The sequence below is a fragment of the Gymnoscopelus microlampas genome (assembly GCF_963454915.1).
Source record: "Gymnoscopelus microlampas genome assembly, chromosome: 19".
In the NCBI taxonomy this organism is placed as follows: Eukaryota; Metazoa; Chordata; class Actinopteri; order Myctophiformes; family Myctophidae; genus Gymnoscopelus; species Gymnoscopelus microlampas.
Genome location: NC_139956.1, coordinates 6,859,200 through 6,879,684, shown reverse-complemented (window position 1 = coordinate 6,879,684; position 20,485 = coordinate 6,859,200). Strand labels below are relative to the sequence as shown.

The following is a 20,485-nucleotide window of genomic DNA, read 5'->3' as shown; positions in this document are numbered from 1 at the left end:
GTGCGTCAGAGACACGCCCTCATCTCTGAAGGGTATAGAGTCCAGATCCCATGTCCCGGCGGGACTATGGCGCTGTGATTGGCTAGTAGTCGGTTGTCAGGCAACCGCGGACTCAATACTCTCATAGTAACATTTCATCATCATTTTAAATCATCATTATATCATCATCATTATTATATCATTATTATATTATGTTGATGAAAACATAAAAAAAGAGCAATTTAAAAAATATATATAGCCTAGTGTGTGGACATCAATATACCATCTTCTCGATCAGTTAATTCTCACTGAGTTTCTTTAAAAAAAAGGTATATAATTGTAGTTTGACCCCCGTTTTTTTATTGGGAAAAAACATTACATAAATGATTATATAGACAACAGGATAAGCAAGAACAAGGTGGGCTACACAAAAACAAACACAAATATTTATAATAAATGACAGCCCAGGGATTGTAGACCTATTAAATTAGACAAAAAAATGCTTTCTTTAGAGTCTTATAATGGGTTTGAAGTACTAGACTTATGAGTTTCTAAGGAAATGAAGGCAGACAATGTATAGTGTGTATATATATACTAGGCTATTTACAAAAAGTGGATTGATAACGTACCAACACTAGAGGTTCGGGCCGCTACGTGGCCCTCATCTAGTAGCCTGGCCCTCACATCTAATTTAAAGGATTTAAAATATATGTGCTGGTTGTCTGTCCTAACATGGCTCCAGACCCATGTCTGTCCCTCATTCATCCATCTGACTGAGGTATCTCCAAAGGAGGCGCCTACTCTACATTGATTCAGATCACATCACATCTTCCCGTGGTTTTTGTTCACCTTTATAGCAGATTAGGATAAAATAATATATTGAATTGAATTTCTAAATCATAAAATAATCACAATGTAATGTGTAGGGTGCATAAGGGTGTATGTCTGTCATTAATGTTGCCCATATTGCGTATAGCCTACTCACTCTTAATGTGCGCATGGATCAGATATTGTTGTGTTGCCATATACATCAATAGTCTACACATTGATTGATTGTGAATATTTACAACAGTTTCAAAAGAAACTCATTCGCCGAAAATACCATCTGCGTGTTCCATGCGTGTTCCAGTGACACACACACACACACACACACACACACTCACACACACACACATATAGTCTGAGTGGGCACGCATGTGAATATTTTGTTCCGCGGTGGGCATAAAAAAGGTTACACCATATGTGTTAAGTCGTCCGATTCTGTGACCTGCCTTCATTGCAGTGATGGTATCCCCTGCCGGGGCGACAATGTGTGTGACGTCAGGGTGGTTCGCTATGGCCCATTAGGCCCAAAGAGCGAATTAAAACAATTAAAAGTACACTATCCAAAGGCTACAGGCATGATCGAATTTTAGGCTAAATTGTGTATGAAATTGGACAGAGGTCTGCTAGAACATAGCTACTACCCAGATGAGGGTCATACCCATGATGACCCGGAAGTCCAACCACTTTGCGGTTGTATTAGTTTGGATTTGCATCAAAAAGGCCATTTGTTGTCACTCCAAATAAGAGTACCAACATTAATATTGAAGTTGGTTGAGTTTTGTTTATTATGGTAATGGACACATTTTTTGTCACTTTTCACGGTGGCCTTATAGATCTGGTATTTTTGCTACTTAAAGGACGACTTCACCACTTTTCAACATATCTTCATATAATAGGTCGTCACTAATGCTCATGATAAAATGGTATAATTTTTTTCTAATCAGTCTGTGTCTCAGAGGAGGGCTGTAGACAGTTCAGAAACCCGTCTACCAGTGACATCATCGATGGGGAATCCAAGCTAATAGAAACTGCAGGATTTGTATTACTGGAAAGTTGCAATGCAATAATAGATCCCATTGTTCTCGCCTCAATAAAAATCTGAATATTTATTTTTAAATCTTTTTGGAAAAAAAAATCCTGCCTAACGATGATGTCACCGGTAGACGGGTTTCTGGACAGTCCACAGCCCTCCTATGAGACACAGACCAAGTAGAAAATCATTTTATCATGAGCATTAGTGAGGACCTATTTTATGAAGATAGGTTGAAAAGTGGTGAAACCGTCCTTTAAGAAAATAAAACATTTTGATAAAAAAAAAAATCATGTTTTTAAAAAGTTCTCTCATCATGATTGACAAACACCTCTTTTCTCTGGGAAGTTGGAACGACGCTAATCTCACACAGCAAAACCAAGCCGTTGCCGTGACAACCAACCAACGCAAAGCCAATCAACACTGGCCACCGTCATCCCTCTGGCCAATGGGATCCATCCAGTAGTCTCCAGCAGCAGCCCATCATCATCATCATCATCGTTGTGGACCCCAGGACGGACTGATCAGGGACGTTACAGAGAGAGAGAGAGAGAGAGAGAGAGAGAGAGAGAGAGGTGCAGTCTGAAACATAAGAAGAATCTCTCTCCCTGACCCCCCCCCCCCCGCGGATCTCTGCTGCAGCCAGCCCTTGCATCGGCGGGGCTGTGAACCATTTCCACACTTGGGGGGTGATCGGTCCAATATGGCGGTGTCGCACGGATGGAAATACTGATGACAGTCCGCAAGATCGCCTCGATTTGTACGATGGTACGTTTGATTGAACCGTTAGAACCGTTACCCCCCCCCGGTGTTTGTTTCTAAATCAGGGGGTCTTCAACGGGGGGGTCCGGGACCCCTAGGGGGTCCTCAGAGTTACTACAAGGGGGTCCAGCCAAATCTTTGTGTGATAGGATTTTTTTATTTTACCTTAACCACTTGAACCCTAGCATCCCTTTTTCTGAGGAGAACTTGAGCCAAAAATAGCAGATCTACAAGCTCACAACGCCTCATTGTGAGCTTGTAGATCTGCTATTTTTGGCTAAAGAGGTAAAGGTGTTAGAGGGGGAAAACAGAGCAGACCAAGTAAACAAAAAAAGTTTAATCTGAAACTCAATTTTACACAATATAGAGGGGGTCCCCGCTTCATCTCTCTCTCAGCTTAAGGGGGTCCTTGGCCTGAAAACGTTGAAGACCCCCTGTTCTAAAATGCACTGATCACTGCACTGTCCACACAGGGCGAGCTAGCCCAGCATGCTAATGCTAAAGTGAGCTGTGTGTGTGTGTGTGTGTGTGTGTGTGTGTGTGTGTGTGTAACCAGACATCATGATGATGATGATGATGAGGATTAACAGAAAGTTGTCCACTTCTGTTGTTACACACACATCGGTGCTCTGGTGAATTCTGTCGCTCCTATATTAACCTGCAGCTTTGTTTGTGTTGTTGTTGCTGCAAATTTTCATGTCAGATCTGTGGATTTTTTTTGTGGTTTTCCTGTTTTGATTGGTTGAATGTTTTATTTAACAGAGGAAAGTGTAGGCATTAGTCTAAAAGGATCATACAAAACTGTCTAGTGGACTTGTTTCCATTGGTCACACAGTCACATAAAATGATAATCTGATGTCACTTTGAGGGACATTGCGACATGTTTTTTTCACCAGTTAGGTAAGGTTGGTTATTTAGAGGTTAAACACAAATATGTTTGGACTTTTATGATTTTCTTTGACACATTTTCATACATCTGCAGCATTACATAGACATCATATAGCACAATGGGCATGAATCATAGCACAAGGGGCATGAATCATAGCACAGCACATTGAGTAACAGTGTTGTGCATGTTGTTTACATGAAATGATGACAAATTAAGGTCCATGTATTGATGTTTTACTAGAAAATGTTTTTTTTTCATTAGATAAAGTCAAGGAAAGTGGAAACCTTTAGCAAAAACCTTTACAATTGGGTAAATTAGATTACAAATAACAAAACAGCAAGTGAAAACAAGATACATTATGTATAAACTGTTTTGTTTACGTTGGTAGTTTGTAAACATTGAGTAAAAACATCCCCAATACCACTGATGGGTCACCGAACTTGACAGGTCTCCAGTTTTGGTGCAACATCCTTTAGCCAGCCCAGCTTCTATAGCTAACATTAGCTACTGTAGCTCCTATGTATGTATAGCTGCTGCTGCTAGCCAGTGGCTCTCACATGTTTTACTGTTTAATACCAGAGTAGTACTATGTAACAAATGGTAGCTTATTTATTAAACATCTTTACTAACAAGCTGCAGTTATAGTTAATGCAGGGAGCATTAACACCAGGGATGAAGGCTTTACTAGCTTCTCCTGCTAGCCTCTGTTAGCCTCCTCTTGCAGTGTGTGTGATTGACAGACAACAACAACAACAACAACAATACTAAGTCCTGTTGGACTTCCTGCTCACCAGCAGTGGTGTAAAGTAACTAAGTACATGTATTCATGTATTGAATGTATTCAAATACTGTACTTAATACTGTACTTATGTACACATTTGAATTATTTTTCACTTTACTGTAGTATTATTGTTCAGTACTTTTACTATTACTCCACTTCATCTCAGAGGCAGATGTTTTTCTTTTTACTCCACTTTAATTATTGTATCGCGATGCGTTGTGAGCTTGTAGATCGGCTATTTTCAAACATTTTAGTACTTTTACTTTTGGTACTTAAAACATATTTTGATGCCAATACTGTTGTACTTTTACTCAAGTAAATTTTGAATTCCGGACTTTTACCTGTAACAGAGTATTTCTACATTGCATTATTAAGAAATGTGAGTACTTTTTTGCACCACTGCTCACCAGGAAGTTATGGCCATTAATGAATATAGGCTAATGTTAATGAGTAGGGTGAAAAGGTTGAACGTCTGTCCTGGATTAAAACATACAGCATACATTTTTTTGTTTTCAGCGTTCAAGTAGAGTTGTTCCGATACCAATTATACCAGAATCAGGAAAAGCTGCCGATACTGCCTAAAATGCTGGTATGTTCTTCGAGTTTGTCAGCCACTCCGATACCATGTAATTTATCACATGATGATATGTCATTTACAGTCATCAATTATTTTGAATGCTTCAGTTGATGTTGGACTACTGTTTTAGTAGTGCAACTACTGCTGCTGTGATGATCAATAACAACTGAATTAGTAGCTGACGGCATCACTCGAAGTTGTCAGACAACTTACACTGCCTGGAACATTGGAAGCTTGTACTTTATTGGGATTCCGCCAGACCAGTTTAAGTTTAGGCCCATCACGAAGCCTGAATTGGTCAGCACAGAGACCCGAGAATGGCCGAGATATAGAGTGTAATTGCACCGTAATATGTTGTTTTCTGGAGAATGTTTTGTTTTCACCGTTGATGCACTTAAACTATGTGTGGAACCCATTGTCGTATTGTATATTGTGAGATATTTTACATAACTAATATTGAGGTATCTATACTGTGCCATGTGTACCCTTTCCAGTAGCACCCACCATGCAGGAAACCCTGCTTTATCCCTTTTTACTCTCAAGCCCAATTTATATACTTTATACCGAAAATAGCTGTTATTTTCACCATGCGACGCTGTGGTATGACGGAGCATAAATTAAGCATTTCAAGTAAGAAATGATTAACCCATTAAGACTTCTAAATCCTAGCAGTTTTTTGAAAAAAACTATCTTGCTGTATCAGTGGTGCTCAAACTTTTTCATGTCAAGGACCCCCAAAATGATATGTATTTGGCTGCGGACCCCTATCTCAAAATATGTTGTTCCAGGGACCCCCAGAAGCAAAGATTTGAGTTACAAACGTTTGTTTAAAAATATATATATTCAAAGACTTTTTCATGATTTTTCAAAAATAGCAAATCTACAAGCTCGTAGCACGGTACTCGGTGCCGCGTTACGAGCTTGTAGATCTGCTATTTTTGAAATGTCAAAAGACATCTAAAATGACAACCGATTCGTTCCCGGTCTAAACGGGTTAAGACCATTTTAGACTGCTTTTGATGTAGTTCAGTCCATGACATCTTCCGTCCTTTTTTAGAATGCATTCCTAAACGCTATCCGTTCAGAGATAGGGAAGCCCCCCTCTGAACACAACAACGAGTAACCATAGTGGAAGGAAGCATATGAACGTCATCTCTGTCTCTCTCTGTCTCTCTCTTTCTCTCTCTCTCTGCTGACAAGTGACAGCTCTGTTATTGTCCTTTGTTCATTTAGCTCTGTAACTAAGTTGCCCTGGCAGGCGTGGGGGCTGAGCTGTGTGCTTCAAGCTACAGCAGCCAGTAGGCAGCAGATTAACTCAGGAGGCCCACCACTGTAACCTATCCTATAACCACTGTGCCTTTCAGCGCCTGACAGACTGACACGCACACACACACACACACACAGTCACACACACACACACACACACACACACACACACACACACACACACACACACACACACACACACACACACACACACACACACACACACACACACACACACACACACACAGTCACACGGTCAGACAGACGGTCAGACAGATGTCAGGGAGAAATCTGCTGCTGCCAGCCGCTTAAATTTATCTGCTGCTGCTGAGTATGAGCCTGTGTTTATGAGTGCGGTGTCCATGCACACACAGACACAGACACAGACACACACACACACACACACACACACACACACACACACACACACACACACACACACACACACACACACACACACACACAGACACACAAACGCACGCACGCACACGCACGCACGCCTGTACTGTAGATTTGTTCCTGTGTGGTTGTGGGTAGGGACAAGCAGTTAATCGAACCGATCAATTCGATCGATTATAGAAAGATAAAAAGAAAAGGCGATTATCGATCATTCATGTTGCATGATTTGTCACGTTTTTGAGCTTGCGGATTGGCTATTTTCGTTATTTTTGCGTGACACCGTGCAATGAAGTAAGTGGTCAATCAAATCATTGATTATAGAAAAGAAAAAATATATTTAATCACTTAAACCTGTAATATGTTGTGTTCTGGAGAAGGTTTCATTTTCACCGTTGATGCACTTAAAACATAAACTAAATGCGTAGACCAGGGGTCTTCAACAGGGGGTCCGGGACCCCTAGGGGGTCCTCAGAGTTACTACAGGGGGTCTGCCAAATCTTTGTGTGATATTATTATTATTATTTTTTACATTAACCACTTGAATCCTAGCATCTCTTTTCTGAGGACAACTTTAGCCAAAAATAGCAGATCTACAAGCTCTCAACGCCTCGCAGCGCGAGGCGTTGAGAGCTTGTAGATCTGCTATTTTTGGCAAAGAGTTATAGGTGTAGAGGGAAAAAAGAGCAGCAAAAGTTTATCTGAAACACAATTCTACACAATGTAGTGGGAGTCCCTGCTTCATATCTCTCTCAGCTAGGGGGTCCTTGGCCTGAAAACGTTGAAGACCCCTGCCGTAGGCTTTCGCAGGCTTTTGCAGAAAATAGCAGATCGACAAGCTCTCACAGCGACGCGTTTTCAGCGAAAGCTTTCCCCACAGTAACAGAAAACAGAAAAGACACTAGCATAGATCCTTGTGATGGACACCGGTCAACCATATGGGGTTTTAAGAGGTTAAAAACGTTTGATTAACCCATATTGAGACCTGAAGCCGATTCTACATGTCTCCTAAATCTCAATAGTTTTCTGAAAAACGTATGTTTCTATATCAGTGGTGCTCAATCTTTTTCATGTCAAGGACCCCCAAAATGATATGTATTTGGCCGCGGACCCCCATCAAAATATGTTGTTCCAGGGACCCCCCAGAAGCAAAGATTTGAGTTAAAAATGTTTGCTTTAAAAATATATATATTCAGAAGATTTGCACACATTTTCACGATTTTTCAAAAATAGCAGATCTACAAGCTCGTAGCGCTTGTAAAATAAAGTGTAAAATAATACTTTTTAGCTCAAATCTAAAAATGACACAGTTCCAGGTCTTAATGGGTTAATAGAAAAAGTTAGTTCGAATAGTAGCTAATAAGATAATTGATAGTTGCAGGGCTAATTGTGGGTGTGACTTGAGTATGTTTTGAGTATGTGAAAGCTGTTACGGTAGCATGAGTTAGCCAGCCAGCACTGCTGTTTCATGCATAGAGCACCACACACACACACACACCATCCAGGATGCAAAAACCTCTTTAGGTTTGGAGGTCAATACAATACCATTCTATTACCAGCTCCTATTACCCATAACGCACTGATTCTTAACCTTATTCAATGACCCCCAGATCGACATGCATTAGGCCGTGGATCCCCATTTAAAAATGATCTACGGTTTTTATCTATGCTCTAAAATGTGTTGTGTCCGATTCTACCAAAATGTTGTCTAAAACATTTTTTTTTAAAACTTATGTTGCTACTGTATGTCAGTGGTTCTCAAACTTTTTCATGTCAAGGACCCCAAAAGATATATATATTTGGCCGCGGACCCCCATCTCAAAATATGTTGTTCCAGGGACCCCCAGAAGCAAAGATTTGAGTTACAAATGTTCTCTTTAAACAATATATATTCAAAGATTTGCACACATTTTCTTGATTTTTCAAAAATAGCAGATCTACAAGCTCGTAGCGCGGCACTCGGTGCCGTGCTATGAGCTTGTAGATCTGCTATTTTTGAATAGCCAAAGTGTAAAATAATGCTTTTTAGCTCAAATCAAAAAGTGACATAGATGCATTCCAGGTCTTTAATGGGTTAACAGTTTATTTTATAAAAAGTTAACCTATAATGATATGCACAAAAGAGGGATGCCACGTTGAAAGTGGTTTAATATGTTGACCCGGCAGTCGAAAACCTACAATGCTTGTAGACCTGATACTTTTGCTGTTTTTTTTTTTATTTCAATCCTGAAAAGTAACAGTTTTGGAGGCGATATGCCGTCATTGGCGCTGTAGGGTGATCAAGTAGGGTGTTAATTTATGGAAAAAAACACTAAAAGTAAAAATACAGAGATGAGAGGTTTCTGGCCCGACAGCATGGATGTATATCCGGTGTTGTCATGCTGTTTCTTGGCTTGGCTGATGATGACTAATGACGGTGTGAATCTTTTAAAAAAGACTCATGTTATTGTAGTCACTCTCTGCTGGAGGACCAACCTGCGTCATCAATGATCATCATCTGAACCCCTTCCTCCTTCTCTTCCTCTTCTCCGTGTCGGGGGCTCTTTTATGTGCCTTTCAGTCTTTCTCTCTCCTGCTTTCTGTGTCTCTCTATATCTCTCCCTCGTTAGTTAGTTGTTAGGGCTGAGCACGAATCAAAAATCCATTAATTTCGTCTGTCACATCTGTCTGTCACGTCAAGAAGTGGGTGAAATTGTTTTCGTTTGTTTTCAGGAAAAAGAGACGTGTCATGTTAGTCTTTGATTAACCACTTAACCCTGTATTATACGCTGTACAGAAATAGCTCTCACAACGCATAAATAATGATGCGTTAATCATAATCAAGGCAAAACTTTGAAATTATCGTGACATTGATTTGAAGTCAAATCACCCAGCCATAGTGTGTGTCTGTGTGTGTGTGTGTCTCTCTCTCACACACACACACACACACACACACACACACACACACACACACACACACACACACACACACACACACACACACACACACACACACCCACACCCACCAGTGGCAGATACAGAAAGTATCATATTATATCATATTCTAATGACAGGGCTAGATAAAATCTGGGTGGGCCTGAGTTTTTTTATATATACATTTTTTTTGGGGGGGCTTTTTCTGCCTTTATTGATAGGAAAGTAGGCTGACATGAAATGGGGAGAAAGATGGGGGGGGGGGTGACACACAGCAAAGGTCGTCGGTATCGGGAGTCGAAGCCGCGACACGCTGTCTAGCTGGATTACCAGCGTATGTGGTATGGGCCTGAGTGTTTTAAGCTTGGATATTATAATGGCCAGTGGATTATCCCAATATGATAAAAGAAAATTCACTGTCTATTTGGCTGCTTTCAGTGAGTGCCACGCAGACCAACATAGACCAGACGCGTATTTGTTTTTGCCACAGGTTGTGAAAAAGGCTGCTAAATAGACGGGGAAGAAAAGCAACTTTTGCGCTACCTTTTGATGATTGGCCGACAGCGGCACGTGAAATCGATAGGTCACCACATTCGGCGCAACAACTCGGGTGCCTTTCACACCTAAAGTTCCTCGGATCGTGAGCCAAATCGTTCCATTTTTCGTTAGGTCTGGTTTGTGTTCACACCGTCCTGTGTTAGCAACCAAAATGTGTAAACAAATGACACACGCTCGAACAGTCCGTTCAGAATCGGAGCATTTCGAGGGAAAATCACTTCATTGCCATATAGCCACTGGAGGAAGCGGGGAGAATGAGGTCCATGTTAATCTCGTGGGAAAGTGGAGATATTTGACTAAATGCTCATTTTCTGTCGTTAGAGTAGGTAAATGATTGCTGCAAACGTAATGCCAACTTGATCTTGATCTAACTTGTAATTGTGCTTGATTGCTTTAATGTGAGAGATGAATAACATTAGGCACTGAACTACACATAGTACTAAAATGTGTGTGTGTGTGTGTGTGTGAACACACAGAACATTTCTGTCAACATGAATCCCTCTACATGTGTTCACATACTGTGTAGAAAAGGCATATAGACGCCTGTTTAGTAGCGCATGGGTCTAGTGTCCCACATTTTCATACATGTATTTTTTTGAAATACACACGTCGTGCCTGTCTTTCCATTTCTCTCTCTCCTCCTTTCTCTCTATATCTCTCTCTTTCTGACTTTTTAGGATGACACCCAGTAAATCCTTTCAATAGGGATTGTGAAAGATGCACACACACACACACACACCCACACACACACACACACACACACACACACACACACACACACACACACACACACAGTGCATGGGAGCTAAGTCAGCGTTCATACTGCGGTGAACTGACGGTGACCTGCAGGGACGTTGACCTTAAAGTGTTGTTGTCAACTTTTGACCTTTTTGATAACGTGTGGAAATCAAACATGACACGATAACACAGTTAGCTTATCACAGACTGCAATGGTGGATGGATGGATTGACAGGGAAAGCAAAGCTTAAAAAACTGGATTACTTTATCTATTAAGACCTGGAACGCATCTGTGTCATTTTTTGATTTGAGCTAAAAAGCATTATTTTACACTTTGGCTATTCAAAAATAGCAGATATACAAGCTCATAGCGCGGCACCGAGTGCCACTTTATAAATAAAACAACCACTTTATAAATTCCCAGAACATTTGGTTGGAACGTTTCAATCAGACAGCATTGTTTGGTTTGTTTGTGCTCTCAGAAGAGTGTGAGGGGTTGACCAAAGGGTAGGCCTGCCTGATATGGAGGTGGAAATCAGATCCCAAACGACAGGACAGACACGTATATCTTCGTTCTCCGGTGGAAAACCTTGTATGTCCAGAGAACCTGTGTTCCAACGGACCCGATGCAGTTATTATTTACTATCACAATCTGTTGTTAATAATACGATTCATTGGCCTGGACCTTTCGCGTAGCGGTCTGGGCACCTGTACGCCACTATGTAGCCTGACAGTGCGTCGCGGGTTCGAGACCCGATCCTGACGGCCTTTGATGCATGTCACTCCCTATCTCTCTCTCCCCCCATTTCCTGTCAGCCTACTAGTGATGAGCGGGTCGACCCGTAACCCGCGGGTCAACCCGCGGCGCGGGTGGGTCGAGTCAGAATTTCAGAGGCAATTATGCGGGCTGTGGGTGAGTGGGTCAGCCGCTCTCGCATGCAAAAACCCGACCCGCTCATCACTACAGCCTACTGTCCTATCAATAATAAAGGCATAAAAAGGCCAAAAATAAATCTTAAAAAAAAAAGAATATATATATATATACACGTTTAATTTGGTAAATATTTATAAAACCACTTTCATCATCACTTTAATTTATTTTCCGAAATAGCAGAAATATTGGCGATCGTGAGCTTGTAGATCACCTATTAGGGCAGTGGTTTTCAACCTTTTTCGCGTCAAGGACCCCCAAATGGACACATATTAGCCCCACGGACCCCCATTTGAAAAGATATGCCAGGGACTCAACCATTTTGATTTCTTGGGGGTCCCCAATCTACACTGTATCATCATCATCAGTGTTCATTTAACTCTGAGAGTGTACAAATGGAACCATTTGGTTCCACCCACATAAGGGTCAATTTGCTTCCTAACTATTCATTTGGCTGGGGACCCCCTGGAACCCCCTCAAGGACCACTGGTGGTCCCCGGACCACTGGTTGAGAACCACTGTATTAGGGCATTAATTTACAAGAAAAGTGACATTTGGAGATGCAAGGTTTCTGTCGGACAGTGACATATGTGTGGGACATGCTTCCCTTTGTTAGTGCTGGTCTCTGTTGGTTTCTGTGAGGGCTCGGTACAGATGAAAGACGTGCAGCGAGGCAAAGCTGTTTTTAGACTGTGGCAGAGGGGAGCTGCGTGAGTGGCGTTTGTACCAGACCAGACTGTTTGATGCCGTCTCAAGGACATTAATCATGTTCAACCACAGGCAGACATTGGATTTTTTTTTTACAAAGATAACTATATCAGTACTAGGCTATGTTTTAACCGATCAAGAAAGAAACCACAGGAAACTTGTAGAATTCTCGAACGAGTCGCTGTGATTATGTGATTATATGATTCTGCTGTTATACAGCACTTTTCTAGTCTTCTAACCAACCACTGACATTCACGCACATTCACACACTGATGGCAGGACACAAACATGTAAGCTCATTTGTTGGGAGCAGTTAGGGGTTCAAATGTTCTTGCTCGTGGGCCCAGACGGCCACTCTGCCTCCACAGACATGAGGCCGATTCTACAAATGCCTTCTAAATCAGTAGTTCTCAAACTTTCTTGTGTCAAGGAACCCCAAAATGACATGTAGCCTATTTGTCTCATCACCAGCGTTCTAGCTGAACAGGGCTAGTCTTTGACTAATCTGAGTTCCCAGAAGGTTTCGCCGGCTCGGCGAGGAACTTCTGGGCCAGAGCCCTGGGATTTGTGGGCGGGATGTAATTTACGCTCTGAATCTGAGCGGACACGCCTCTTACCGGTCTGGAGCTGTGCAACTTGTGTAAAAAGTCCGACGATAGGCAAACAGCAGTACACAACAATGGCGGCCGAAATTTCTCAAGGGGAAATTGCTTCCCGTCGATCCTATTTAGATGCAACACCCACTGCATTTGGATCCCGCCCCCTTTTCTTCATTGGCTGTTGATTTGAATCACAACGCAGTGGCCGCGCCCCCGCTGTCCAAACTCCGAGGCAATGCCTCCCAGACTAGTCTTTGACTTTCGTTGCATTCTGTTGCAATGACAAGTTGCACACCTCGTAGTTTGGACTCTCAAGCAAGACAACTCTTCCAACAATCTTTTGAATCTTTTTGAATGCTACTGAGAGTCTGTGACTGGGCCTCACAAAGGTTGTGACTGGAAGCTGTCATCCGTTTATCAAAATATCTTTAAAATATATATTTAAATAAAAAATGTCTCTAATCAACAAGTTAGATATAGACTTTGACTAACTTGATTTACAGTAGGACTTACTTACGCGACTGCAAAGGTGAAACGGAAGTGAGGCGAGGCAGGATAAATCTGCTGTTTTCTTTGCGTTTTCAGCGCCTCTGATGTACAGACAGAAATGTGTGTGAGCTAACAGCCTGTCTCGAGAGTCTAGTCTTGTGGTGAATGTTTGATATTCTCTGTTGTTCAAGCATTGTGCTGAAACTCAGTGTGACTTAGGTGCTTTGTTGCCTTATGTGGACCTGCCGATGTCTTGCTATTTTTTGCACCATACTGTATGTATAACCTCATGTAGTATATACAGTTTACAGTACCTGGCTGTTACCTTATGCTATGTGTATAAATGTACATATCTTAGATTTTTCTTTTAACCTGTTTCTTTCCTATGTTTTCTCCTTGCTCTCCCTCTCTCTCTCTGTCCCCACCGCTTTACTTTCCTGAAAAACAATGAATGATGGATGGAGCATTTTACACCTGTGAATCTGTGATGTATTACGATGTATTAAACAGATTGTGATTGTGAGTGTGCTGGTTTGTTGTTCTCAGGGCGCCAATGCCTCTGCCTTGGAGAAGGAGATCGGACCGGAACAGTTCCCTGTTAATGAACACTACTTTGGATTGGTCAACGTAAGTGTCAGTCACAATCGATGCTGCATAATTATACTGTTGTCTGTTGACTTGTTAGCCACTTAAGCCTGATTTCAAATATATTTTTTCGATATTGCGAAAATGGCAGATAATACAAGCTCACATTGGGATTTGTTTGGGAAAGTTTTCACCTATAATGTGGTTGAGTATCATATCATTTTGTTTTCTTTCAAACATAGCAAAAATAGCTGATCAAAAAGCTCTCACAATGCATGTAAGCTTGTAGATTTGCAACAGTATTTTCACTATTTTTGAAAATGGTAAAATTCTTGTTTTCTGTTTTCAGTACTTTTAAAAAGTTGATTTATTATTGTTATTATTATAATGACATCCCCAAAATACTAGGGTATAATCATAATAATCTTTTGTCTCTGTATCTCTTGTCTCTTTGTGTGCAGTTTGGAAACACCTGCTACTGTAACTCAGTGCTGCAGGCTCTGTATTTCTGTCGGCCCTTCAGAGAGAAAGTGCTGGCGTACAAGGTAAACGACAGCATCTATTCTGTACTGAGCAACAACACTTCATTATCATGTTCCAAACATCCCCACACCTACAGCATATTGACTTTTAGGGCTGGAACTATACATTATTTTCTTAGCTGTTATTCTTACCGTTTTGATTAATCAAATAATCAAGAAGCACAGTTAAAAAGTTTTAAAAAATATATAATTATATATCAACAAATCAATGAACCTCTTAAGCGTTCTATATTTTATATTTCGTCACACAACAATGTCATGCAGTACTCACTCATTTTATCAAATGATCGATTATCGTTTTTTTTAGATAATCGATTAAATTGATTCGTTTGATTAACTATTGCACCCCTACCCCCCATATTGACTTTCATTAGGCCATGGACCCCCCCCCCCCCCCCCCCCGCGGCACAAATTTTAAATGGATTCATTTATTTGAACAAAGAAATATCACGTACATCCCCTTTGAGCGTGCATTTTTGAAGCCATAATATATTAATAATGTGATGACAGTACAATACACAGGAAACTGATCCTCTCCTATGTGTGATATGATACGACTTTATTATCCGCTCACACTGAAATGTGTTTTGCGACCCAGCAGCCATGCTGGGTCATGGCTGCTGCACGTAATACACACATTTACATAACAGAAACATTACAAATGACATACATAAAAACATAAAGACAAGAGCAATGTCCACCGCTCAGCCTGCCCCTGACCAGACTCTAAATTAAAGGGATAGTTCACCCTCAAAATTACTTTTTTTTTCTATTGATTTCATGGATATGTTTTTGTTTTTGTCACATTCCTAATCCGATAATTTGATGACCGGGAGCGGTTCCGGGTAGGAGACACAAAGAGTCTCCTTTGTGTCTTCTACCCGGAACCGCTGCCTACTGGTCCGCTGGTCATCAAATTGTTGGCTTAGGGATGAGACAAGAACAAAAAAATATCCGTAAATTCAAGTCTCCATGGGGTGACTAATCCATAGAAAAAAATACATTGTTTAGGGTGAACTGTCCCTTTAAGCCTCAAAGTCGACCTTCCTGAAGGCTGCAACCTAAACTGCGGTTTTGTTAAATCAACAAAAAACGTTGCCCAAAGACAATAGATTATTGTTGCGTCACGGCCATCTGGAAAGTACACCTGTTCACTGTGGGTGGGTGTGTGTGTGTGTGTGTACTTGTAATTACTCTACTTGTGAGGGCCAAATGTCCCCACAAGTATAGTAGAATTTGAGAAATAGACATAGCGAGGACAGTTATTCTCCTGGTCCTCAGAGGAGAATTGGTTGTTTTATGGTTAAAAAGGATGTGGGGGAATTACGCTTACAATCACAATCACTCACAATCACTCACAACGTGTCGCACTGCGACACGTTGTGAGCTTTTAGATCTGCTATTTTTCTGCATTTTGTTATTGCCATCGTAACATTGGTATGTCCCCACAAGTATGGCAATAAACGTGTGTGTGTGTGTGCCAGGTGCAGCCTCGTCGTAAGGAGTCCCTGCTCACCTGTCTGGCGGACCTGTTCAACAGCATCGCCACGCAGAAGAAGAAAGTTGGCGTCATCCCTCCTAAGAAGTTCATCTCACGCCTGAGGAAAGAAAATGGTAAGAAAAGGAGAGAGACAGACAGACAGACAGACAGACAGACAGACAGAGATGGATGAAGTAGTTGTAGAGACTGTGGCAGGGAAGAGAGAGGAGGTCAACATTTCTTACATTAGTGATTCTCAAGCTCTTTTCCAATGCAAGGAGGACCCTCAAATTAATATGTATTTGTCCCAGGGACCTCCATCTGAAAAGAGTTTGTGCCAACCTGGGACCCCCCATACAAGATGTGTGTTGTTAAAATTGCTGCTCCATTTTTTTAGAACGCGCTGGCTGCAAAAAACTGTCGGACGCACACAACCTGAGTTTAACTGCCGGGAACTATATTTTGGTGTGACCGTGCCCTTAACACATTGATTGCCAAGATATTAACTCATACACTGCCTAGGACGTAAAAAACATATTTTTTTCCAATTACCAAACCTGCCTAGGACGTAAAAGACGTAATTTTGCAAAATCTTTTTTTAAAACAAGATCTCACCGTCGTTCATCTCTCGAAGGGACACATTTCATTGTAGCACACCCGGATACGGAAATACGTCATATCAAAGATTTTTGCTCCCGCCCACTTCCTGTTTGGGTTCTGCTTTCAACCGCCTTTTTCTCGGCTTTGCATTTCTCCGCCGAGGAACACTGTTTCGCGTCGCTGTTTTGAAACTGCTACTGCTGCAAAATGGAATGTCGCCGATTGAAAATTTCTTCTCTGGGCCACTCACACAACTACCCTGTGTGTCTACAAACAGTTGAACACGCGATCATAAGGGATTTAGCGAGGTCTGTGGCGAGGTGGAAAAAGAAAGTGAGTTTTCCGTTCAGATGGCCATGCATGGTGTTTAACGCTGGGCTGGAGGAGAAGGGCTCCGCCTTGACCGTAATGTTTGTTGTCTGAGCGCCGTGCACGACTCGCCTGTGTGTTTAGAAACAACTGAATTTGCGATCATAATGAGAAAAAAATGTTTTTAAACAATTTTATAAAAAACACTAAATCACTGGCAGTGGGCAAACACAGCCAGAAATAAGTCTGGCAGGGAATGAGTTAAACATAGTTTTCTATCTCCGTGCCGGCGTATAATTTCCTCAATCCGATGATATTTGAAACGCCGTGAAACCGGCATTATGTAAAAAAAAACACACGAAAAAGGTTCCTGTGATAGGCGGAAGGATCTGTGTATCCATGGGAACGACAAGTTTCCAACCGCGATCCTCCATTTTGGAGCTTTGGTCCGCTGAAAACGGGTGGTTTTCAATGAAAAAAAAAGAAACTGAGTTACAGCTGTTTTTCTGAAAATTCCATCATTGGGCGGGTGGAAGTGACGTTTTTTGGAATGACGTCACATCCACATTTTTCTTCTCTGAGAGACGATCGATCATTCCAAAACTGTGTTCGGTCGCCCCTTGTGAAATTCCCCCCCAAAAATGAAAGAACGCATATATTCGATCTAGGCAATCAATGTGTTAACTGATTTGTATCTAATTTAGCTGGGGAGCCCACTTACAGAACCACTTACATGTTTGTTCTGTCAATTCTTTACTCATCTCCCTCTACTTCTCTCTCCATCTCTCCCTCTTAATCTCTCTCTCTCCGTCTCTCTCTCTCTCTCTCTGTCTCTCTGTGTCTCTCTCTCTCTCTCTCTCTCTCTCTCTCTCTCTCTCTCTCTCTCTGTCTCTCTCTCAGAACTCTTTGATAACTACATGCAGCAGGACGCTCACGAGTTCCTCAACTACCTCCTGAACACCATCGCTGACCTCCTGCAGGAGGAGAAGGGCCAGGAGAGACAGCAGAATGGCAAGCTGCTGCAAAATGGAGGGAGCGGAGGAGGAGGTGGGACAGGAGGAGAGGAAGGAGAAGGGGGAGGAGGAAAGGAGACGCAGCACCAGCAGCAGCAGCAGCAACAGACATGGGTTCACGAGATCTTTCAGGGGACGCTGACCAATGAGACGCGATGCCTCAACTGTGAAGCTGTGAGTGGTGGTGGGAAAAAAGGTTCATTTCAGTGAACGAACGATTTCGTTCACGCTCACGGCAATGATATTATTCAACAAGTAAGACGCACGAACGCGGGAAGTGAACGCAGCTTGAAAATAACAATAAGAAGAATAGAAAGGAATGAGCAATTGTAGAGAAGTGGGTGGTACAGTTAACTAAGGCGTTTTCAACTTGCCATCCGGCCTGAAATATGCACAAATGACATGGAATTCTTAGATATCCCAATAGATGAACTCGTGTAGATGCTTTTAGATGTGTTTTTTTTTAGCTGCTATATTTTTCTCAGAGGAGTGTAATTAGTCACCCAGGGGCACGCGGATTTCAGCCACACTGTCAGCAGCCAATGAGAGCGTGAGTCACATGGGGGCGCGGCTGCACACAGGCAGTGCACACAATACTGCACAGACAGACAGACAGAGAGACACACACACACAACCCGAGCACGGTTTCATAGTAAGCTCACTTGCGCTGCGTTCGCAATTAATCAAAAAGGTAATCGATAGAATTAATCGCTATGAAAATAATCAGTAGTTGCAGCCCTAAGCGCTTGTGTCCCTTTTTGAAGGAGCTAGTGAGTGACCTTGTGCGTGTTTCCCTGTATGTTGCAGGTGAGCAGTAAAGACGAGGACTTCCTGGATCTGTCGGTAGACGTGGAGCAGAACACCTCCATCACACACTGTCTCAGGTGGGCTTTAATAAAACGGCATTATCTCGGCTTTGTCTTTCTCCGCCGTGGAACGCTGTTTAGAAACGCTGTTTAGAAACTGCTACTACTGCAAAATGGAATGTCGCCGATTGAACATTTCTTCTCTGGGCCACTCACACAACTACCCTGTGTGTCTACAAACATACAGTTGAACACGCGATCATAAGGGATTTAGCGAGGTCTGTGGCGAGGTGAAAAAGTAAGTGAGCCGTACCGTTCACATGGCGAAACATGGGGCTGGAGAAGAGAGACTCCGCCCCGATCGGAATGTTTGTTGTCTGAGCGGCGTGCACGTATCGCCGGTGTGTTTATAAACGATTGGACTTGCGATCATAATGAAAAAAAAAACATTGTGAAAAAAAAAAAAAAAAACACTAAATCGCTGGCAGTGGGCAAACACAGCCAGAAATAAGTCTGCCAGTGAATGAGTTAAGTACAGTACTTGAGTACATGCACTTAGTTACTCCATCACTGTTTGAGGCAGTTTGAGGGGATTTTGTTGTGTCCTGTTTCCCCCTGTCCTTTCCTGTCCTCTCCTGTCTATATCGTATCATATTGATAATATTCTATCAGTCCAGGACGTGTAGGTACAGTACAGGTACTGGATGCCTCTACCAGGTACATGCTATAACCTTACAGTGATGTATTTGCTGATACTGTTATCAGATGTCAGACAAAGTAATGTCATTCCCCCCAAATCCAAGAGTTCAGAACAAAATGGAGCCATCTATTATAATCCAATATGTACCTTTTACCAGGAGTCATATTACCAGAACCTTGATTCTTTGAATTAGTGGATAATTGTAGAGCCCGTAGCGACGCCACATTTGTGTTTCCGATGCCAATCCTAGACCAGTGGTTCGCAACCTTTTTCAGGCCGCAACCCCCAAAATAATCATATTTGAACTGGGGATTGATTGATTGAATTTTTTATTAGGCAAAAGAATGTAAAACAACACAGTTACATTTATAATACTTTTGTCTAAAAGGTCCGACCAAAAAAGTCCTTGCAGACTTGTTTCCGTTGGGGTCCTTGAATTAATTTCATAGACATATATATATATATAGTAGCAACCAAACAGTTCAAAAATCAACATAAAAATACAGAGAAAAAATACCACTATGTACAGTACAAAAAAAAGCATGAAAAATTTAAATATATACCAAAAAAAAGGGGAGGGGGGTTGCCTGTCTACAGGGAAACTGGTACTGGCTCCTCTTTTGGCCTCCAGAAAGATGAGTTTTTAGGGCTGTTTTGAATGAGCCCAGCGAACTGCATTTTTTGAGGGATGGGGTTAGACTATTCCATACCTTGGTGGCTGTGCTGTAGAAGGAGAATTTGCCCATATTTGTTTTATGGGTGGGTGGTACCAGATTGTTGTTTACGCTCCCTCTAGTTTCGTGACTGTGGGTGTCACTAACTTTTTCAAGGTATTTATACAGATATATAGGGTATACAGTAGGGGGCATTTCGGGCAAATCTGTATATACAATTTTGAAGACCAGTCCCATTTTTAGTTGTTTAACCCTGTCTTCCACCCTCATTTTGGGGACCCCCCACAACAATCATATTTGAACTGAAGCCCCCCCCCAAAAAAAAACAAACATAT

The 20,485-nt window shown here is 41.8% G+C and overlaps 1 protein-coding gene across 1 annotated transcript in view; it reads left to right on the top strand.

Moving 5' to 3' along the window:
* The first annotated feature begins 2,413 nt into the window (after nucleotides 1-2,413).
* usp12b (ubiquitin specific peptidase 12b) overlaps nucleotides 2,414-20,485 on the top strand; it is a 35,707-nt gene continuing 17,635 nt past the window's right edge. The window contains exons 1-6 of the mRNA XM_084043397.1: nucleotides 2,414-2,602; nucleotides 13,988-14,068; nucleotides 14,488-14,571; nucleotides 16,053-16,182; nucleotides 17,858-18,144; nucleotides 18,778-18,854. Of these exons, the coding sequence (XP_083899523.1) occupies nucleotides 2,555-2,602; nucleotides 13,988-14,068; nucleotides 14,488-14,571; nucleotides 16,053-16,182; nucleotides 17,858-18,144; nucleotides 18,778-18,854 (707 nt within the window). The 5' untranslated portion in view covers nucleotides 2,414-2,554. The remainder of the gene's footprint in view (nucleotides 2,603-13,987; nucleotides 14,069-14,487; nucleotides 14,572-16,052; nucleotides 16,183-17,857; nucleotides 18,145-18,777; nucleotides 18,855-20,485) is intronic.